Source organism: Trachurus trachurus (genome assembly GCF_905171665.1).
Source record: "Trachurus trachurus genome assembly, chromosome: 17".
Taxonomy (NCBI): Eukaryota; Metazoa; Chordata; class Actinopteri; order Carangiformes; family Carangidae; genus Trachurus; species Trachurus trachurus.
Window position 1 is genome coordinate 34,613,374 of NC_139900.1, and position 14,115 is coordinate 34,627,488.

Sequence of the window (14,115 nt, forward strand, 5' to 3'; positions counted from 1 at the left end):
CACCACATTTCAACTATAACTATCATGGCAGACACATTTATTAGGCTATTATTATTATTTCACATTTTGTGAAACACAGTATGGCTAAGCCTGGTCCACAGCTCATTAACTACACTTTGGTATATTATTTGTCAAATGTAGTAAAAAATGTGAAGTGTGAGAACCACTGACAAACTGCTGTGTAACGCTCTCCAGTGAAGCTGTTTTTATGACTACAACTCTTCCACTTCCACTTCCATTCAGGCCCTCATCCAAAATCTAACAAGGGTCGGTCGGCCAGACTCCAGCTGGACAGTCAGCGACCACTGAGCAGCAGCCGGTCGGCCATCACATCAGCCGCTCAGCTGACGGGAACTTCTCAGTTTGTAAATCAGGCATCAATTGGGCATTGTTTCTCATTACTCTAAAAGCAAGTGCCTCTGTACTCACCTGTTGAATTTTACATTAGCAGTCAACTTCTGAATGTGGATGTAATTTATTTTGTCTAATTACCTGATGTCAATTTGTTATGAAACTCTACAAATGTTCACATCTCACGATGTTGTAATAATTCATGTCCAACACCGTAACTAATTTACAGCAGGTTCAACGAGGAGCCGATCGACAATGACACACACACACACACACACACACACACACACACACATACAGCCTCATTCGCAGCCTTTTAATTTGCACATACATAATTTCATAATGCAAACAAGCAAACTTTGGCACAAACAGGCCACATGTAATTGAAAGGGCACAAACATATTGAAAAAGGATTTATAGCATGTTTTGCAGACCTGGGAAACTGTGTATTTGCTTGGATGGCACATAAAGTTTGAAGTGAATTTAATTTAAGTTAATTGAATCATTTGAGGCGGACAGGAGGGCGGGAGCTGTTCACCGCGCGGGAGCCAAAACGCTCCCATCCCTCTTATTAAAGTCCTGTTAAATTTTTGATGCATCCTTGATTTATTCACTTTTGGTGATGATAGCAACGATGTGCCTCATCAACAGCTTTAATTACAGAAATAAAACATTTCCCCCCCCAAAAAATGTCACTTTAAACATGACGTCCCCCAGTAACACTTTGCTCCAATAATGCATAAATTTAGCAGCAGTGCATATGCAGCCACTTTTACAACTGTTTGCCTTTTTTCCTCCCTGCACTGGAGAATAACTTTAACTTCACTATACCGGCTCTAAATAGGCCTCTAAGTTCCTAGTGCTTAGCATTGATGCTCTTAAAGGACTTCCTGAGCTGTCCCCCATCAAAACCTTTAATCTCTACTGATGCTAGCAGTTGAGGAATCAAACCAAGAGCAGCAGAGACAAGATGGAGCTCTGCCTGTTTGTTATTGTTAAAGACAAGAGAAAGGAAGACCAAAGTGTGCCAGCGGTCAATATCCACTGCATGGAATAGATAAAAGTCAGCACCTAATGGCAAGCGCAGCCAGTTTTGATAAGAGCGTTAGAAGAAATAAAGCTCAAACCAAAGAGAAAATTCACTTCAAGAGCAGCAAATGGCTCCTGTAGGCAGTGGAGCTATAGTGATCACGCAGTATTGAAAAAACGATATTAAGCTGAAGTTACTGTGAGTTCACTAGGTCAAAGCCTCCGTGTCTAAGAGAGACTCATCTTGGGGGGAGTAAATACAGAGAGAGAGAGAGAGAGAGAATGCAATGAAAGAATCTGTAACTCTAGATGGATTCACACACTGCACACATGCACAAATCCAGATTTATGTGTGTGCGCATGTGTGTGCAAAGCCAAGGGATGTTTTCCACAGTTTCAGTTTGCCACTTTAGGTTTGTTTCATATGGGTAGTAGAGCCTTTAGGGAAGTGAAGGGCCTCATAAATACATTATCACTCAGATGGCAAACACTGAAGGCTCCATTGAGTCCATCTGAGGTGAGTGAGGGAAAGAGTGTGTGTGTGCTTGTGAGGAGAGAGGTAGGGTGTGTGTTGGTGTATAAGAAGGCCTCTGCCTGTGCCCTTATGGTTTCAGAGTTCAATGCACACACACACACGGCTCTCTCACTCCGGCTCAGTGATTGCATGCATGAACACACACCACATCTGTACATACCTGCATGCAGTGATTTATTTCTTCTTAAGCCAGGCCATTTTGCTCACCATTGCTACACTTCAGTTGTACACTAGTTGTCTATTCCTAAATTCCAGTTTGAGCTAAGTGCACTGTGTCTTACACACACACACACAACTGCATGCACAGGCCTCAAATAGCTGCAGCCAACAGAGTCACTAACACACAGATTAACATGCAAACTGGTAAGCAACGCCAGCATGAAGAGTAAAGACACTCAGTGGACTCTGCTGCTGTGCTGCACTAATCTGCTCAGCAGCTTGAGGAAAGGATGATGCTGTGTGTATATGTACCGTATACATAGTGTGTTGTGTGTGTATGCGTAGAGGTGTGTGCATAACCTTAATATGCACTGTAGCCTATGTGTGAAGCTTAGGATTTGTCTTTGCATGCCTGCAATAATATTTGTTAATAATAACCCCCACCCTCAGAGAAAAAAAAAAAATAGAAACTTCAACTGTTGCTGAATATTAACACCTTCCATGAGTTGGTGGCGTTTCTTCTTTTTAACATCTAGTTGATGATTGTGGTTAGAGAGCCTTAAGATGAGTGAGTGTCCTCACAAAGACAGAAGTATGACTGTGTGTGTGTGTGTGTGTGTGTGTGTGTGTGTGTGTGTGTGTGTGTGTGTGTGTGTGTGTGTGTGTGTGTGTGTGTGTGTGTGTGTGTGTGTGTGTGTGTGTGTGTGTGTGTGTGTGTTCATCAGTGCCTCCCCTCTCTGCACTGTGAACAGCAGGCCAGCTGACACCTCAGCAAGGATGGATTAGCATATCAAACTACTGGCATGTCTCTGCATGCCTCCTGACACCTTCTTCTCTCCCATGGGGTCGACTATAGAAAAGACACGGGTCATGCTTCAAGATGCAGCCGGCAACTGCCTCCGAGAAAAAAAAAACATGGTTCAACTATACACGCTGACAAATTGTCGACAAAAACAGAGCGTTTGACTGCTAAAGCGTCAAATATTTCTTTCAGAGGCGCAGGGAGCATATATATGGATTTTCAACATATATATTCCTCCAGTGGACAGAAGATTCTGCTCCATGTCTGTATAAATGTATAAGGTATAAAGGTGGATAAAAAGTTTTTGCTCACATTCTCATTTTGTTGACTGCTTGCCTCTGGCTGGCTAAAAAATTAGGTTGAGACCAATTTAAAGTAATAAGATACAATATATTTTTAAATCATTTTATTTTAACATTAATAAAGTCATTTTTTCCCTTCTTGCTTTGCCAATTACATATTCAGACTATATCCACTTCCTGACAGTGTTTGCATGTAGCCTTCTGAACCTTTCATATCTACTGTAGTAAAAGTGGAGCAGAGAAACGTTGATTTACATTCAAGGTACAGTATAACGTTTTGATGGATAAACATTCACTAAAGGTGAAAAAACAAAGGGCTTTCACAAATTCTGAGTAACCCAGATGTAATGAAAAACCAGTAGAAAATCAATTTAAAGGTGACATATAATGCCCCCTTTCCATAAATTCATAAACCCCTTCTACCGGTACCAGGTAGGGGTGGTATAATGCAAATTCAAATCCAAGTTACATTACTGGAAGACAACTGAGGGAACAGCTCATAAAACCACATGGATTTCAACCTAGGGAGCCTGCACATTAAAGTTTTTTTTGTCAATTCTCACATTTTGGGGGCCGGAAGGCAAGACAAACACCCAAATATATGTTAAAGAGCCTTCAGAAAGTGATATTTCCATAATATGTCCCCTTTAAAGAAGAATCATTCTGGAGAAACTAACAGAGATGTGATACAGATCTTATGGAGTACCACTCCTTCATGTGTCTTAGTTGGTTTGCTTGGTTGTACGTTTGGAAATAGAACAGATGACAACATCAGGTTTCACATTTGAGTAGACCAATCTAATAGGTATGATTACTGAGTGAAGGGCTGAACACACTCCTTCCAAGTCATATTACTCATTATTTTATTGGAGGACCACTTTGTGCATCACATTATCTTGTTGAATTCAAATACATTCCACAAGTTAATTAGCCAAAACCTGGGGACTCCACTTCCCCTCCAAGCACTTAACTTTACCTACTGTCCTCTAAGCTCTGTTTTATCTCAGTCAAGAAAGTAAAAGGTGAAATAGTTTCCTCTTTTCTTTATCATTGCTCTTACTGTCGCCTGTTGAGGTGTCCTGCGAATCCAAGATTCCAGATTCCTGGAGCGATCGGATGCAGGAGTCCACCAGCTCTAGACCTGTTGTCAGCTCCTCCTCGATGTCCTTCTGTCCATCTGCACGTGCACAGACAAAAACAGGAAACAAACCTGAGTGGAGAGAAAGACATAGCTTCTCCCGCTTCCTCCACACTGCTCCTCTACAGCAGTGGTTCCCAACCTTTTTCTTAAGGGACCCATATTTTTAATATTGAAAACTTTGGTTTCTCATTCTTTTCTCATTGTTCCATGCTGTTTTTCAAATTCATTGTGACTGATATTGCCCTGCTGTATATTATGTATTTAATGTTTTAAAACTGTTGATATTCAATCATCTATTGATATAGGCTTATAATTTATTTGTTTAAATACACAAATAAATGTTAAAGTGGCCCTTGAATTTAGTTGATTTTGTCACATATATGAATTAAATGCTTAGCCTACTCATTTATTTAACATTTTAATTACATTAAAATTATTGAACCCCTTAAAATCAAGAGGGCTTCGCGACCCCCCCTGGATCTTTGGCGCCCCCCTTGGGGGGTCCCGCCCCCCAGGTTGGGAACCACTGCTCTACAGTATGTGTCCATAATGTGGGACTCTAGCTACAGTCGTGGTTGGATTAACCCACAAGGGCAGCCAGAGACATAAATGACTTATGGGCCCCCACTGACCCCCAATTTCTCCAGCTCCATATCCATTGTGGATGTACCCATTAACCTTCAAATACCCATCACATATAGCACATACCCTAGATGCTGCAGGGAAGACGGACTATACTGCCACAGGGTTACAGTATGAGGAATGATAACACCAATTTATTTAATAATATGTGTCTAATATGCTCTATCAACTGAAATTTGCATCAAATCATTGCAGTGCAAATATGACCTGCCAGACTTTCCTGGTGCACGTTCAACTAAAGCAAATAAAGGCTAAAGAAGGTCGACAAATTAACTGTGCTCACTATCCACCTCAAGACCATCCAAACATAGAATACAAAATAACAGCGTGATGAAGTCAATCAAATTAACCTTTCAGCTTTTCCCTTTCAATGCGTTGTTTGAAAGAACTAAGGCTCAGGGTGTTTCATTAATGGTTGTTATACAACCTTGAAGCACTAACAAGCTTTACTATCATATTGAAAATCTATGGACATTCAAATCTTTTCAAATGGCTTCAAGCGTACAGCATTGCTTATAAACAATGACATGATGATGATTGTACATCTGGGCACCTATAGGACTTACATTCATAAAACCTAAGGATATAGAAAAGTGAGGCCACGGTTCAAGCATTAAACTTCTATGTTCATGTAGCTCCTTCTGTTGTGGTGACGTATGTGGCACCACCTTGACTTTACCAGGCATTCAGAAAGTATTCAGACCCCTTCACTTCTGTTGTAGCCTTTTACTGAAAAAAATCACCTCACTGATTCATTCTCAATATCTCATTATGACAAAAACATAATTTGGAATAATTTGACTTAATCTCTATTTAATCAAAAGAGGCACATGAGTGTTCAGATTTTTCTGACACTGGGTTTCTTCCATTTCTCTCGATCATCTCTTACATGTTTCTACTACACCTGTGGTAAGTTCAGCTGATTGGACCTCAGATGTAAGGAAAGATACACAAAATAAGCTGCATGGGCTAATTACAGTTTTCCTTGCAAACATTCATTTCAATAAATTAGCAAAACCCCTGTTCTCATTTTGTCATTATGATATATTGTTTGATTTTAGCACATGGCTGCAACATAACATAATGTAAAAGAAAAAGAACTACAGTTGTTCGAAAAGCTGAAGGGTCTTTGTCTGTCAAAGGGGGAAGAGAAGGATTGATAACTTGTCCGGTTCCTTCAGGTTACAGGAGAGTCTGCCTTGGAAGATAAAACTTTAAAAATGAGCAGCATGAATCTCTTATCAAGGGATGGCGAGAGATGGTGCTAGTGGAAGGCTTGGTGAGTGGATTTCGGTGGCTGATTTTACTGACTTGGACTGATGCAATTGCAGACTGATATTGATACTGCTGGTGAAATATTTCCAGTGCTGTCTGCAGCATTACGGCGGATTTACTCTCACCCTCACGCACAAAAGCCAAAACTCATTTTCAAACCCGTTTGATCCTGAAGTGATGGGTTTTTAATGATCCCTGACTGACGACGAGATCAGATGGTCTGATTGGAGTGAGGAAAAGTTCCTCTCCTTCGTGACAGAAGTAAATCTAGTCTCTCTGAGGCAGCGAGGTCGTGCTTAAAAAGGGCTGATGGAGGACGACCACAGCAGATACTGAAAGCCTAAGTTGAGTGTGAAACGTTTTGACCACGAGCCTCGGAGCTGTCTTGTGTTTAGTCACCTCTTTGTTGGCAGAGGTCACCAACCCTGCACCCACATAATCAATCTACTCTCAGCAGCATGCATGTCTCAACGGGCCTGACAAAGAGGGGAGAGGGAGACCTAGAAGTGTCATCCATGTGTGGTGGTTTTTCAGCTAAACTGCTGTCAAAGAAGATGTCAAGCCCAGAGAAGTGTCTTAATTTGACTTTGTAATTGTCTAAAGGCCTCACACTCATTGATTCCTCATGGAGAACACTTCCCATCTGGCACCACAAATAGGTTAAACTAAACACTGAGAATTATTTGCAAATGCTGGTTGACCTTTACTCGGCTGTCAGATGGGATAAAGTTTGTTTGGGGAATTTGAGAGACAGATTTTTTTTCCCCCACTTTTTTTCGAAGAACAAATCTTTTTTGTTTAGGTCTGTGCAGAGAAGGGACTGCAGCAGCAGCCACCATAGTTCTTGTAAAGGATTGCATCAATAAACTCTAAATGCCTGATGTTGGGATTTTTTTTTTTTTACAGTGGCTACCAATGCAATAAACACAGCCGGCAATGCAAACAATAGAGGACCAGACAAAATGTGTGAGAGCATTTAGGAGGAAATATTACCTTGGTTGTTCCAGCGAAACTTTTCATCTGCTGAACTGCAAGAGACAAACAGCAGGAAACAAACAGAGTTAGAAAGGTTGTTTGTTGTTCAGGAAACAAAACTTTAAATTGTAACAATATTTCCTTCATGCCTCATATGACACTGCCTCTTTTTTATCATCAAAGTCCATTTCATAGAATTGCAATAAAACAAAAACAGGATGGGGAAACACTGCTTTTAAATGAGTTGAAAATGTCCTGCTTTGTGTAAAGGTTGATGTGTATTTCTTTTTTGATCATAAATCAGGTTTAGGTTCTATATTAACACTGTGAAAGCATCAAAGCCTCAGTCCATCGACAGACTGTTCAGATACTGAGCCTTATAATGAGCCGTCTAAACTTGTGTAACTTTGTGATGTCACATAGTAGCAACTGCATTCAGCAGCTTCAGTGCTTAATTGCAGTCTGGTATATTTTTTCAATTGGAAAACAAATAGCCAATCAGAAGACAGGCTCGGAGCCTGAAAAACACATTGAGGTGTTTACAGAGTCTAAAACTGCCATATCATTTGTCCAAGTGAATAGGAAAGTAGTCATTTAGACGCCACTATCGTTGTATGACAACTTTTAAAGCCCACTTGCAGATGACAAACCATAAAGTGCTGTGGTTTGTTGGGAAATTTGTTGGAAATTCAGATCCAATTAGATACTTTGCTAGTGAGCTGAAAACAGGGTTGTTTTCCTCATCAAACAACAGTGCTATCACAGTAAAAATAAAACAAAATAAAAAAATCAGGGAGCATAAAATGATTTGAGATAAAACTGTGTCTAAAAGGGCAGTGAGAGCTGCTGAGAAAGAGACAAGCAGCCAGGAGATGAGTCTTTATTTTAGAAATAGCAACAAGAACATGACGAAATACCACAAGAATGCAGTGAGCACACAAGAAAAAAAAATTACTCACACACACACACACACACACACACACACACACACACACACACACACACACACACACACACACACACACACACACACACACACACACACACTGTACACACACAGCGAAAGACACACACGGACCAGCTACTAAAGTGCTCAATAAGTAAGTGACCAGAAAATAAACATGAGACATCTCCTTTGATTCAAGCCAGTGCCCGTTATAAGGAAGAGATCAATCAATTCTTTTCAATTTCTTATCAGTTTTTTGTTGTGGAAGTTATTCAGTGGATTTAATGTGATATATTGTGTGATAAAGAGGGACAGAAAATGCAGATCAAGGAGGATTATAGCTGTGAGACCGGCTGCAAAAGAATCATTATAAGAGTGGATCTATACTGTAGCAGACATCAAACTGTTTCATCAATCCTCTCAGATGAGCTCAAACTGGAGAGAACATCCTCAACAATCAACATCGTGTGTAGGCTACTGGTTTGTAGTTTTATAGCTTTCCTTACAATTAAATATATTGCCAGTGAACAGTTTTATTCATATGATGTTACATTTATCAATCCTCATATTTTTTTTCCTGATAGCTTTACCGTACTCATGTTAGCATCCTGCTGGTTATCATATGTTGGTTGTTTTTTGCTCTGTATTTCTGGTATTTCTCTGTTCTCCACCCACCTTCCTATCTCACTAAACTGTTTATTAACACACAAGTGGAAAGCTGCAGTACATCACAGGAATCCAGGATGATAATGAGACACATGCACAGAACCACAATAGCTCAACTACTTAAAAAAAAAAAGTTGTAGAAAGTTGAACTTTTAATTGCTCTTTTCTTGTGTTATCAGCTATAGCGAGGCACAGTAAAAAAAATGGTCCTAAAAATAGCTACACAGAGTGTATTGAAGTTTGCAATAGCATTGTGTCATTTCAATTTCCGTAAGTTGTGTTTCAGTTGTATACTATTATATTTGATGTTTCAGGTTCAATGCAATAGATGGACTCAGTAGGTCGGAAAAAGATAGGCTGGATATCAGCCTATGCCCACCTATTACACCACCACTGTATATTTAGCTCAGCAGGTTGAACCTACATGAACCTATACCATCAGGAAAGTCTATGGGTAAATCAATAAAAGCTAACATTAGCCACACTGATGTAAATTGACCACAGGCACAGTAGCCTACAGTACAGCTAACTAGCAAGTAGCCTACAGCAGATCAGTTTCAGCTTTACATGATGACGCACATTAGTCCAACACACTGATTATATCATAGTTCTTGAGGCACTCTGGGTAAAATCATCACGGCTAAGTTGCGTTTTGGTGTAGTGCTCTTCAGTGCTCCTCTGATGAACATCAGGCCCTTCATTTTTGAGATTTCCTGGGGAAAGCGACATGTCCACTTCTGCAGCACGTCCACTCAAGTAGAATGAGTGTTGCATTTAAATGCATCTCACAGCCACATCTCAACCGGTGAAAGACTGACAACATGTTGATATGATTTAAATAATCAAAGGTTGGTCAACGTTGCAGCTGTGAAGGCCTGCACATACTCTACAAAAACTGAAACATTTGTGTTTGTTGTTCCCAGGGCTGCAAGACCTGGTTTGGGAGTTCTTGCAGCTTGTTCTTAACACATCATCTGCTGGGCAGAACTTTTTTCTTGTATGGTCTCCAACAACTTATGTGTGATTATACTCAGAAATTTGAAGTTTCTCAGAACTAACTTTGCTTTTGTTCTTGCCACCTTGAGAAAACAAACAAATTTCTCTGTTCTTGCGGAGCATGTACAGGCCTTGAGCCTTACAAAATAAATGCTGTGAAGCTAATGGTAAAATAGACACAACTCTCATGACTACATCAGGGCTCTCAAGTCTCACGCATTTGGCGTGTGACACACGCATTCCCACCCGTTCACACGCTCACACGCCACACATTGTATTTCTCACGCATTTAAATTACCACGGTGACGTCCACCAGTCGCTTTAACAGTGGAACAGATTTGAGGGCGCACTGATCACACGAGAGAGGTGAAGAGACAACAACACTGTTACCTGTTGTAGCCTACTGGCCTGAGCCTGTACCATCGGCGACCAGTGAGTAACGAGTCAAAAAGCCGCCGACACTGATCACTGCCTGAGGAGTTTGAAAGCAGCCTCTTAACTTCATGGACGCAGCTCAAACCGACCACTGGTGCCTCAGCACGGCGACCAAGCTTTGATAAACACACCGGATCCGCGCCAGTTTACAGTAGGAGCTTAATTAAAAAAAAAAAAAGGGCTCATCGCGGTGGAGCGGAGAACAGCGGAGTTTCCTCTGCTGCAGCTGATCAGCTGACATGTGGTCAAGACGAAGCTGTCACAGTCACAGGTGTCTCTCATCTCATCTCATTATTATAGACTTCAACCTCAGACTGTTCTGACCGTCCCTGAACATCACACAGGGACAACATGGAGCTGCCTGTGTGATTGGTTACTGAGTTTTAATGTTAAAATCAGGCTGCGTTCAACTAATCAGTCAATGCTACTGTGATTTATACAGTAATCATAGTGGCAGGAAAGACCATTGCATCTGTATCAAATATTGTGTTGAACAAGTTCAACTTGAGGAAAAATGTTTAGGGTGTTTTCACTGTTCCTAAATGTAAAAATGGGTCACATTGGACCCTCAACATTATTTAAAGGTTAAATAATGTGTTACTTAAACATTTTTCATTGTGCTGTGCTCTAAAAATAAACTAACAAATACTAGTGTAGAGTCCTGTATAAGTGCCCAAAATAAGTGATTTGAGGGCATCCTCCCCAAAATTTTGTGCGCGCTGTGCGCGCAATAGCACATTTGCATTCACTGTGCCCCCTCCAATTTTTGGGTTGCATGACGCCCGTGGTTAACTTATTCCAGTCATAAATCATAAATATTTTTGTTTGAATGAATTTATGCGTCATTTGTCAGACATCCATCCCCACTTCAACCAAATCCCCGCTGCCGCTGGTAAAATCTCACTCTGAACTCACTTCAAAACTTGAGAGCCCTGCTAGCTAGAGCTAGCAGATTGTTAGCTTAACTTAGACTGAGAGAAGTAATTTGAGAGAATAAAGAACAAACTAACAGTAAAACATAACACACTGTCTTGTTTTTAGCCTAGTAAATACAAGTTGTAGTTTTTCCAGGTTGGACTTTTCTCACATTTACTATCTCTAAGCTAAGCTAACTGGTTTTAGCTTCATTTTTACAGTAGCATTCATGTTCAGTGGTCTATAGATATTCTCGATCATCCAGGTCATAGTTATCTCTGGGCAACAAATTGAATCGAAGGCAACTGGACTTGTATACTGTACAAGCCCAGTTGCCTTTGATTCAGTTTGTTGCCCAGAGATCTTGGTGGAAAAGCTAGTGTGTCTGTTTCCTGGAATATTAAACTATTTCTTTAGGCTAAACAAACAACTGCCAGGTAGCAATATTGTCTGTTGTCAGTTCTGCTGCATGATTTGAAATGAATGAAATCCTCCATATCTCTAACCCAAAGCCTTCACAGTTAAACCTGGCAATGAATGCTATTCACTCCCTGCAGACACAGAACAGATGCTATTAAATCATCCCATTGATTACCTCCATTTTCCGTGTGTATGTGTGTGTGGGGTGTGTGACGGATTGTGAGAGGGAGCCAAGCGGTACATGTTAATGGGACCCTCTGTCAGCAAAGCAGACTCCTCATTCATCAGGTGTATACCAAACAATACACCCACACACAAACACACATAAACACGAGCTATATATAGGCTAACACATATTTTACTACACAAACAACACAAATGACTCACACAAAGCAGGGGAGCAACGAAAGGCGTTCACCCATGTCAGAGAGGATGAAGTGTGTTGATATCAGAGGAATGTCTTGGACAGAGCAGGATGATGAGGGTTATTATCACTGGTCTGGGTTCAGCTGATGACACAGACTGAGTCAATGTTTCCTTAAATGTGTGTGGCGAATGTGTGTTACATACAAACAGTCAGGATGCAATGTACTATGGGTAAAAGTAGTCTACAAGCTGAGCACCGCTGCATCAACAGGAGCAAGAGCTGGAATATAAACCAGTCCAGAGGGTTTCAGATTTCTGAGCTACAGGGATGCACAAGAGTTTGTTCATATTATCAGGGAGATCAAAACAGAGCAGACGTGGCAATACCAGGGAGAGGCAGGAGGGAGAAGAGAAGAAGATGGTAGACCACATGGCAGTAAAATTATCTAATATAATTGAACAGTACTGTATAATGAAGTCAGGGTGTGATTCTATTGTCAGTTTGCCATTTGTCTCTCAGTCTTGTGCTGTATAGGCTGTAGCAATAAGTCACATAACCAATTATGCTGATTGACAGAAAATTAGTCTGCAACAATTTAGATATGATGAAGTATGTTAAGTGACATCATGAAAAGTTTGCAACCATGCAAGCAGCTCTTAGAGGCTGCAGAGCTAATACAATGTTACCATACTGTAGTTACAATGCCTATCTTATTGTAGCATGTATAATGTTAAAGCAGAAGTGAGTGATATTTTTGTGTTAATATAAGTCTTAAATAGTTATATCTTCCGACAGCAATCACTTACATAGAGTGTTTGGTCTGAAACACGGGTCTCTCAGTCACTCTGCTCTGCTCTGAGCCCAGGAGAAAACATTTATCGTATCCTACAGTTTTTATCCAATGAGGAGAGAGAACGGCATGCAGGGCTGTGTGTGCAGCCAAGGAACGCCGTGAATGTGGTGACGTAGCGACGAGGACTGTTATGGTGCGTTCAAGGAAACTCGTATTTTTCCGACCGTGAAGTGGTACCAGTTCGATCTGGTACGAGTTCACCGGTCGGAAGTTACGAGTGGCCGTTATAGTGACTTTCACAGGTAAAACAGGTCGGAAAAACACGAGTGGGTTGCCTGGAACGCTACAAAGTCGTAAGTTGTGACTTGAAGCTGTAATTTACGATTTCAAAAGCCTGCCTGGAACGCAGCATTAGCCAAAACCACCGGATCACTCACTTCTGCTTTAATATTTAGTAACTAGCTCCAAGCACAAAATGCAGCTGAGGTTAACTGGAGTTGGTTTTGCATTGAATTGGTCATAAAGCAACACATATTGAAAAAAAAATGAATCATGAAAAAACAGGGGATCAGCAAAGTTTTAATCCATCCTCTCAGACTTATAAACTTCTAATTTCAAAATTTTACTACGATCCATTGAACAGCTGTTGAGATATTTCACTTATAACCACAAATGTAAACCTCACGGTGATACTACTGTACGATGCATTCTCTAGAGACCACAAATTACAAAATGTCATGGTAATCTAGCCAATAATTTAATAAATAGTCATAAATATTTATTTTAAAAAAACAAAAAAACAACAACCTTATGGTAACTGGGAAAAGTCAGTGCAGTCTTTTTCCTCTGGGGACCATGAATGTTTGCACAAAATGTCACATCCATCCAGGATACCTCAGTCTGAAAGAACAAGCGGTGGACCTACCGACACTGCCAAAAGCTACATTGCTAGTGTGGCTACCTGTTATTTAAAAAACACTTGTGACTTGTGATATTTTGATTTCAGACTTTGATCTGAAACTCCTCTAAGATTCTGAAACTGTAGTTGTGAATTGACCCACCAACCTCCTCCTGCTCCTCTCTGCCCACACATGCTGTCTTCCTCCTCTTGGTGACCAGGTACATCTAATCAGACCTCACTATCTGACACAGCTCATTGACCTCTTGGCTCAGGAAACACAGAGAGTTAGTTTTTTTTCCCATTGAGTCTCTATGGCGCATCAATGAGATGTGACAGAATAATTAGTGGGCCTAGAGAGAACTAATTGACACTAGCGTGATCAACTCACCAACTGCAGGTCACGGCATGGCATAGCACTTCATCACCGCTAATGATATAACGCTTGTGTGCATGTGCAGGCAGGTG

At 40.7% G+C, this 14,115-nt stretch overlaps 1 protein-coding gene across 1 annotated transcript in view; it reads right to left on the reverse strand.

The window, feature by feature from the left end:
• The window catches only part of ctnnd2b (catenin (cadherin-associated protein), delta 2b), a gene marked incomplete at its 5' end in the record, with an annotated part of 142,711 nt that overhangs the window by 77,741 nt on the left and 50,855 nt on the right, over window positions 1-14,115 (reverse strand). Inside the window, 2 exons of the mRNA XM_083991674.1 lie at window positions 4,239-4,355; window positions 7,230-7,264. Coding sequence (XP_083847800.1) covers window positions 4,239-4,355; window positions 7,230-7,264 — 152 coding nt within the window. The remainder of the gene's footprint in view (window positions 1-4,238; window positions 4,356-7,229; window positions 7,265-14,115) is intronic.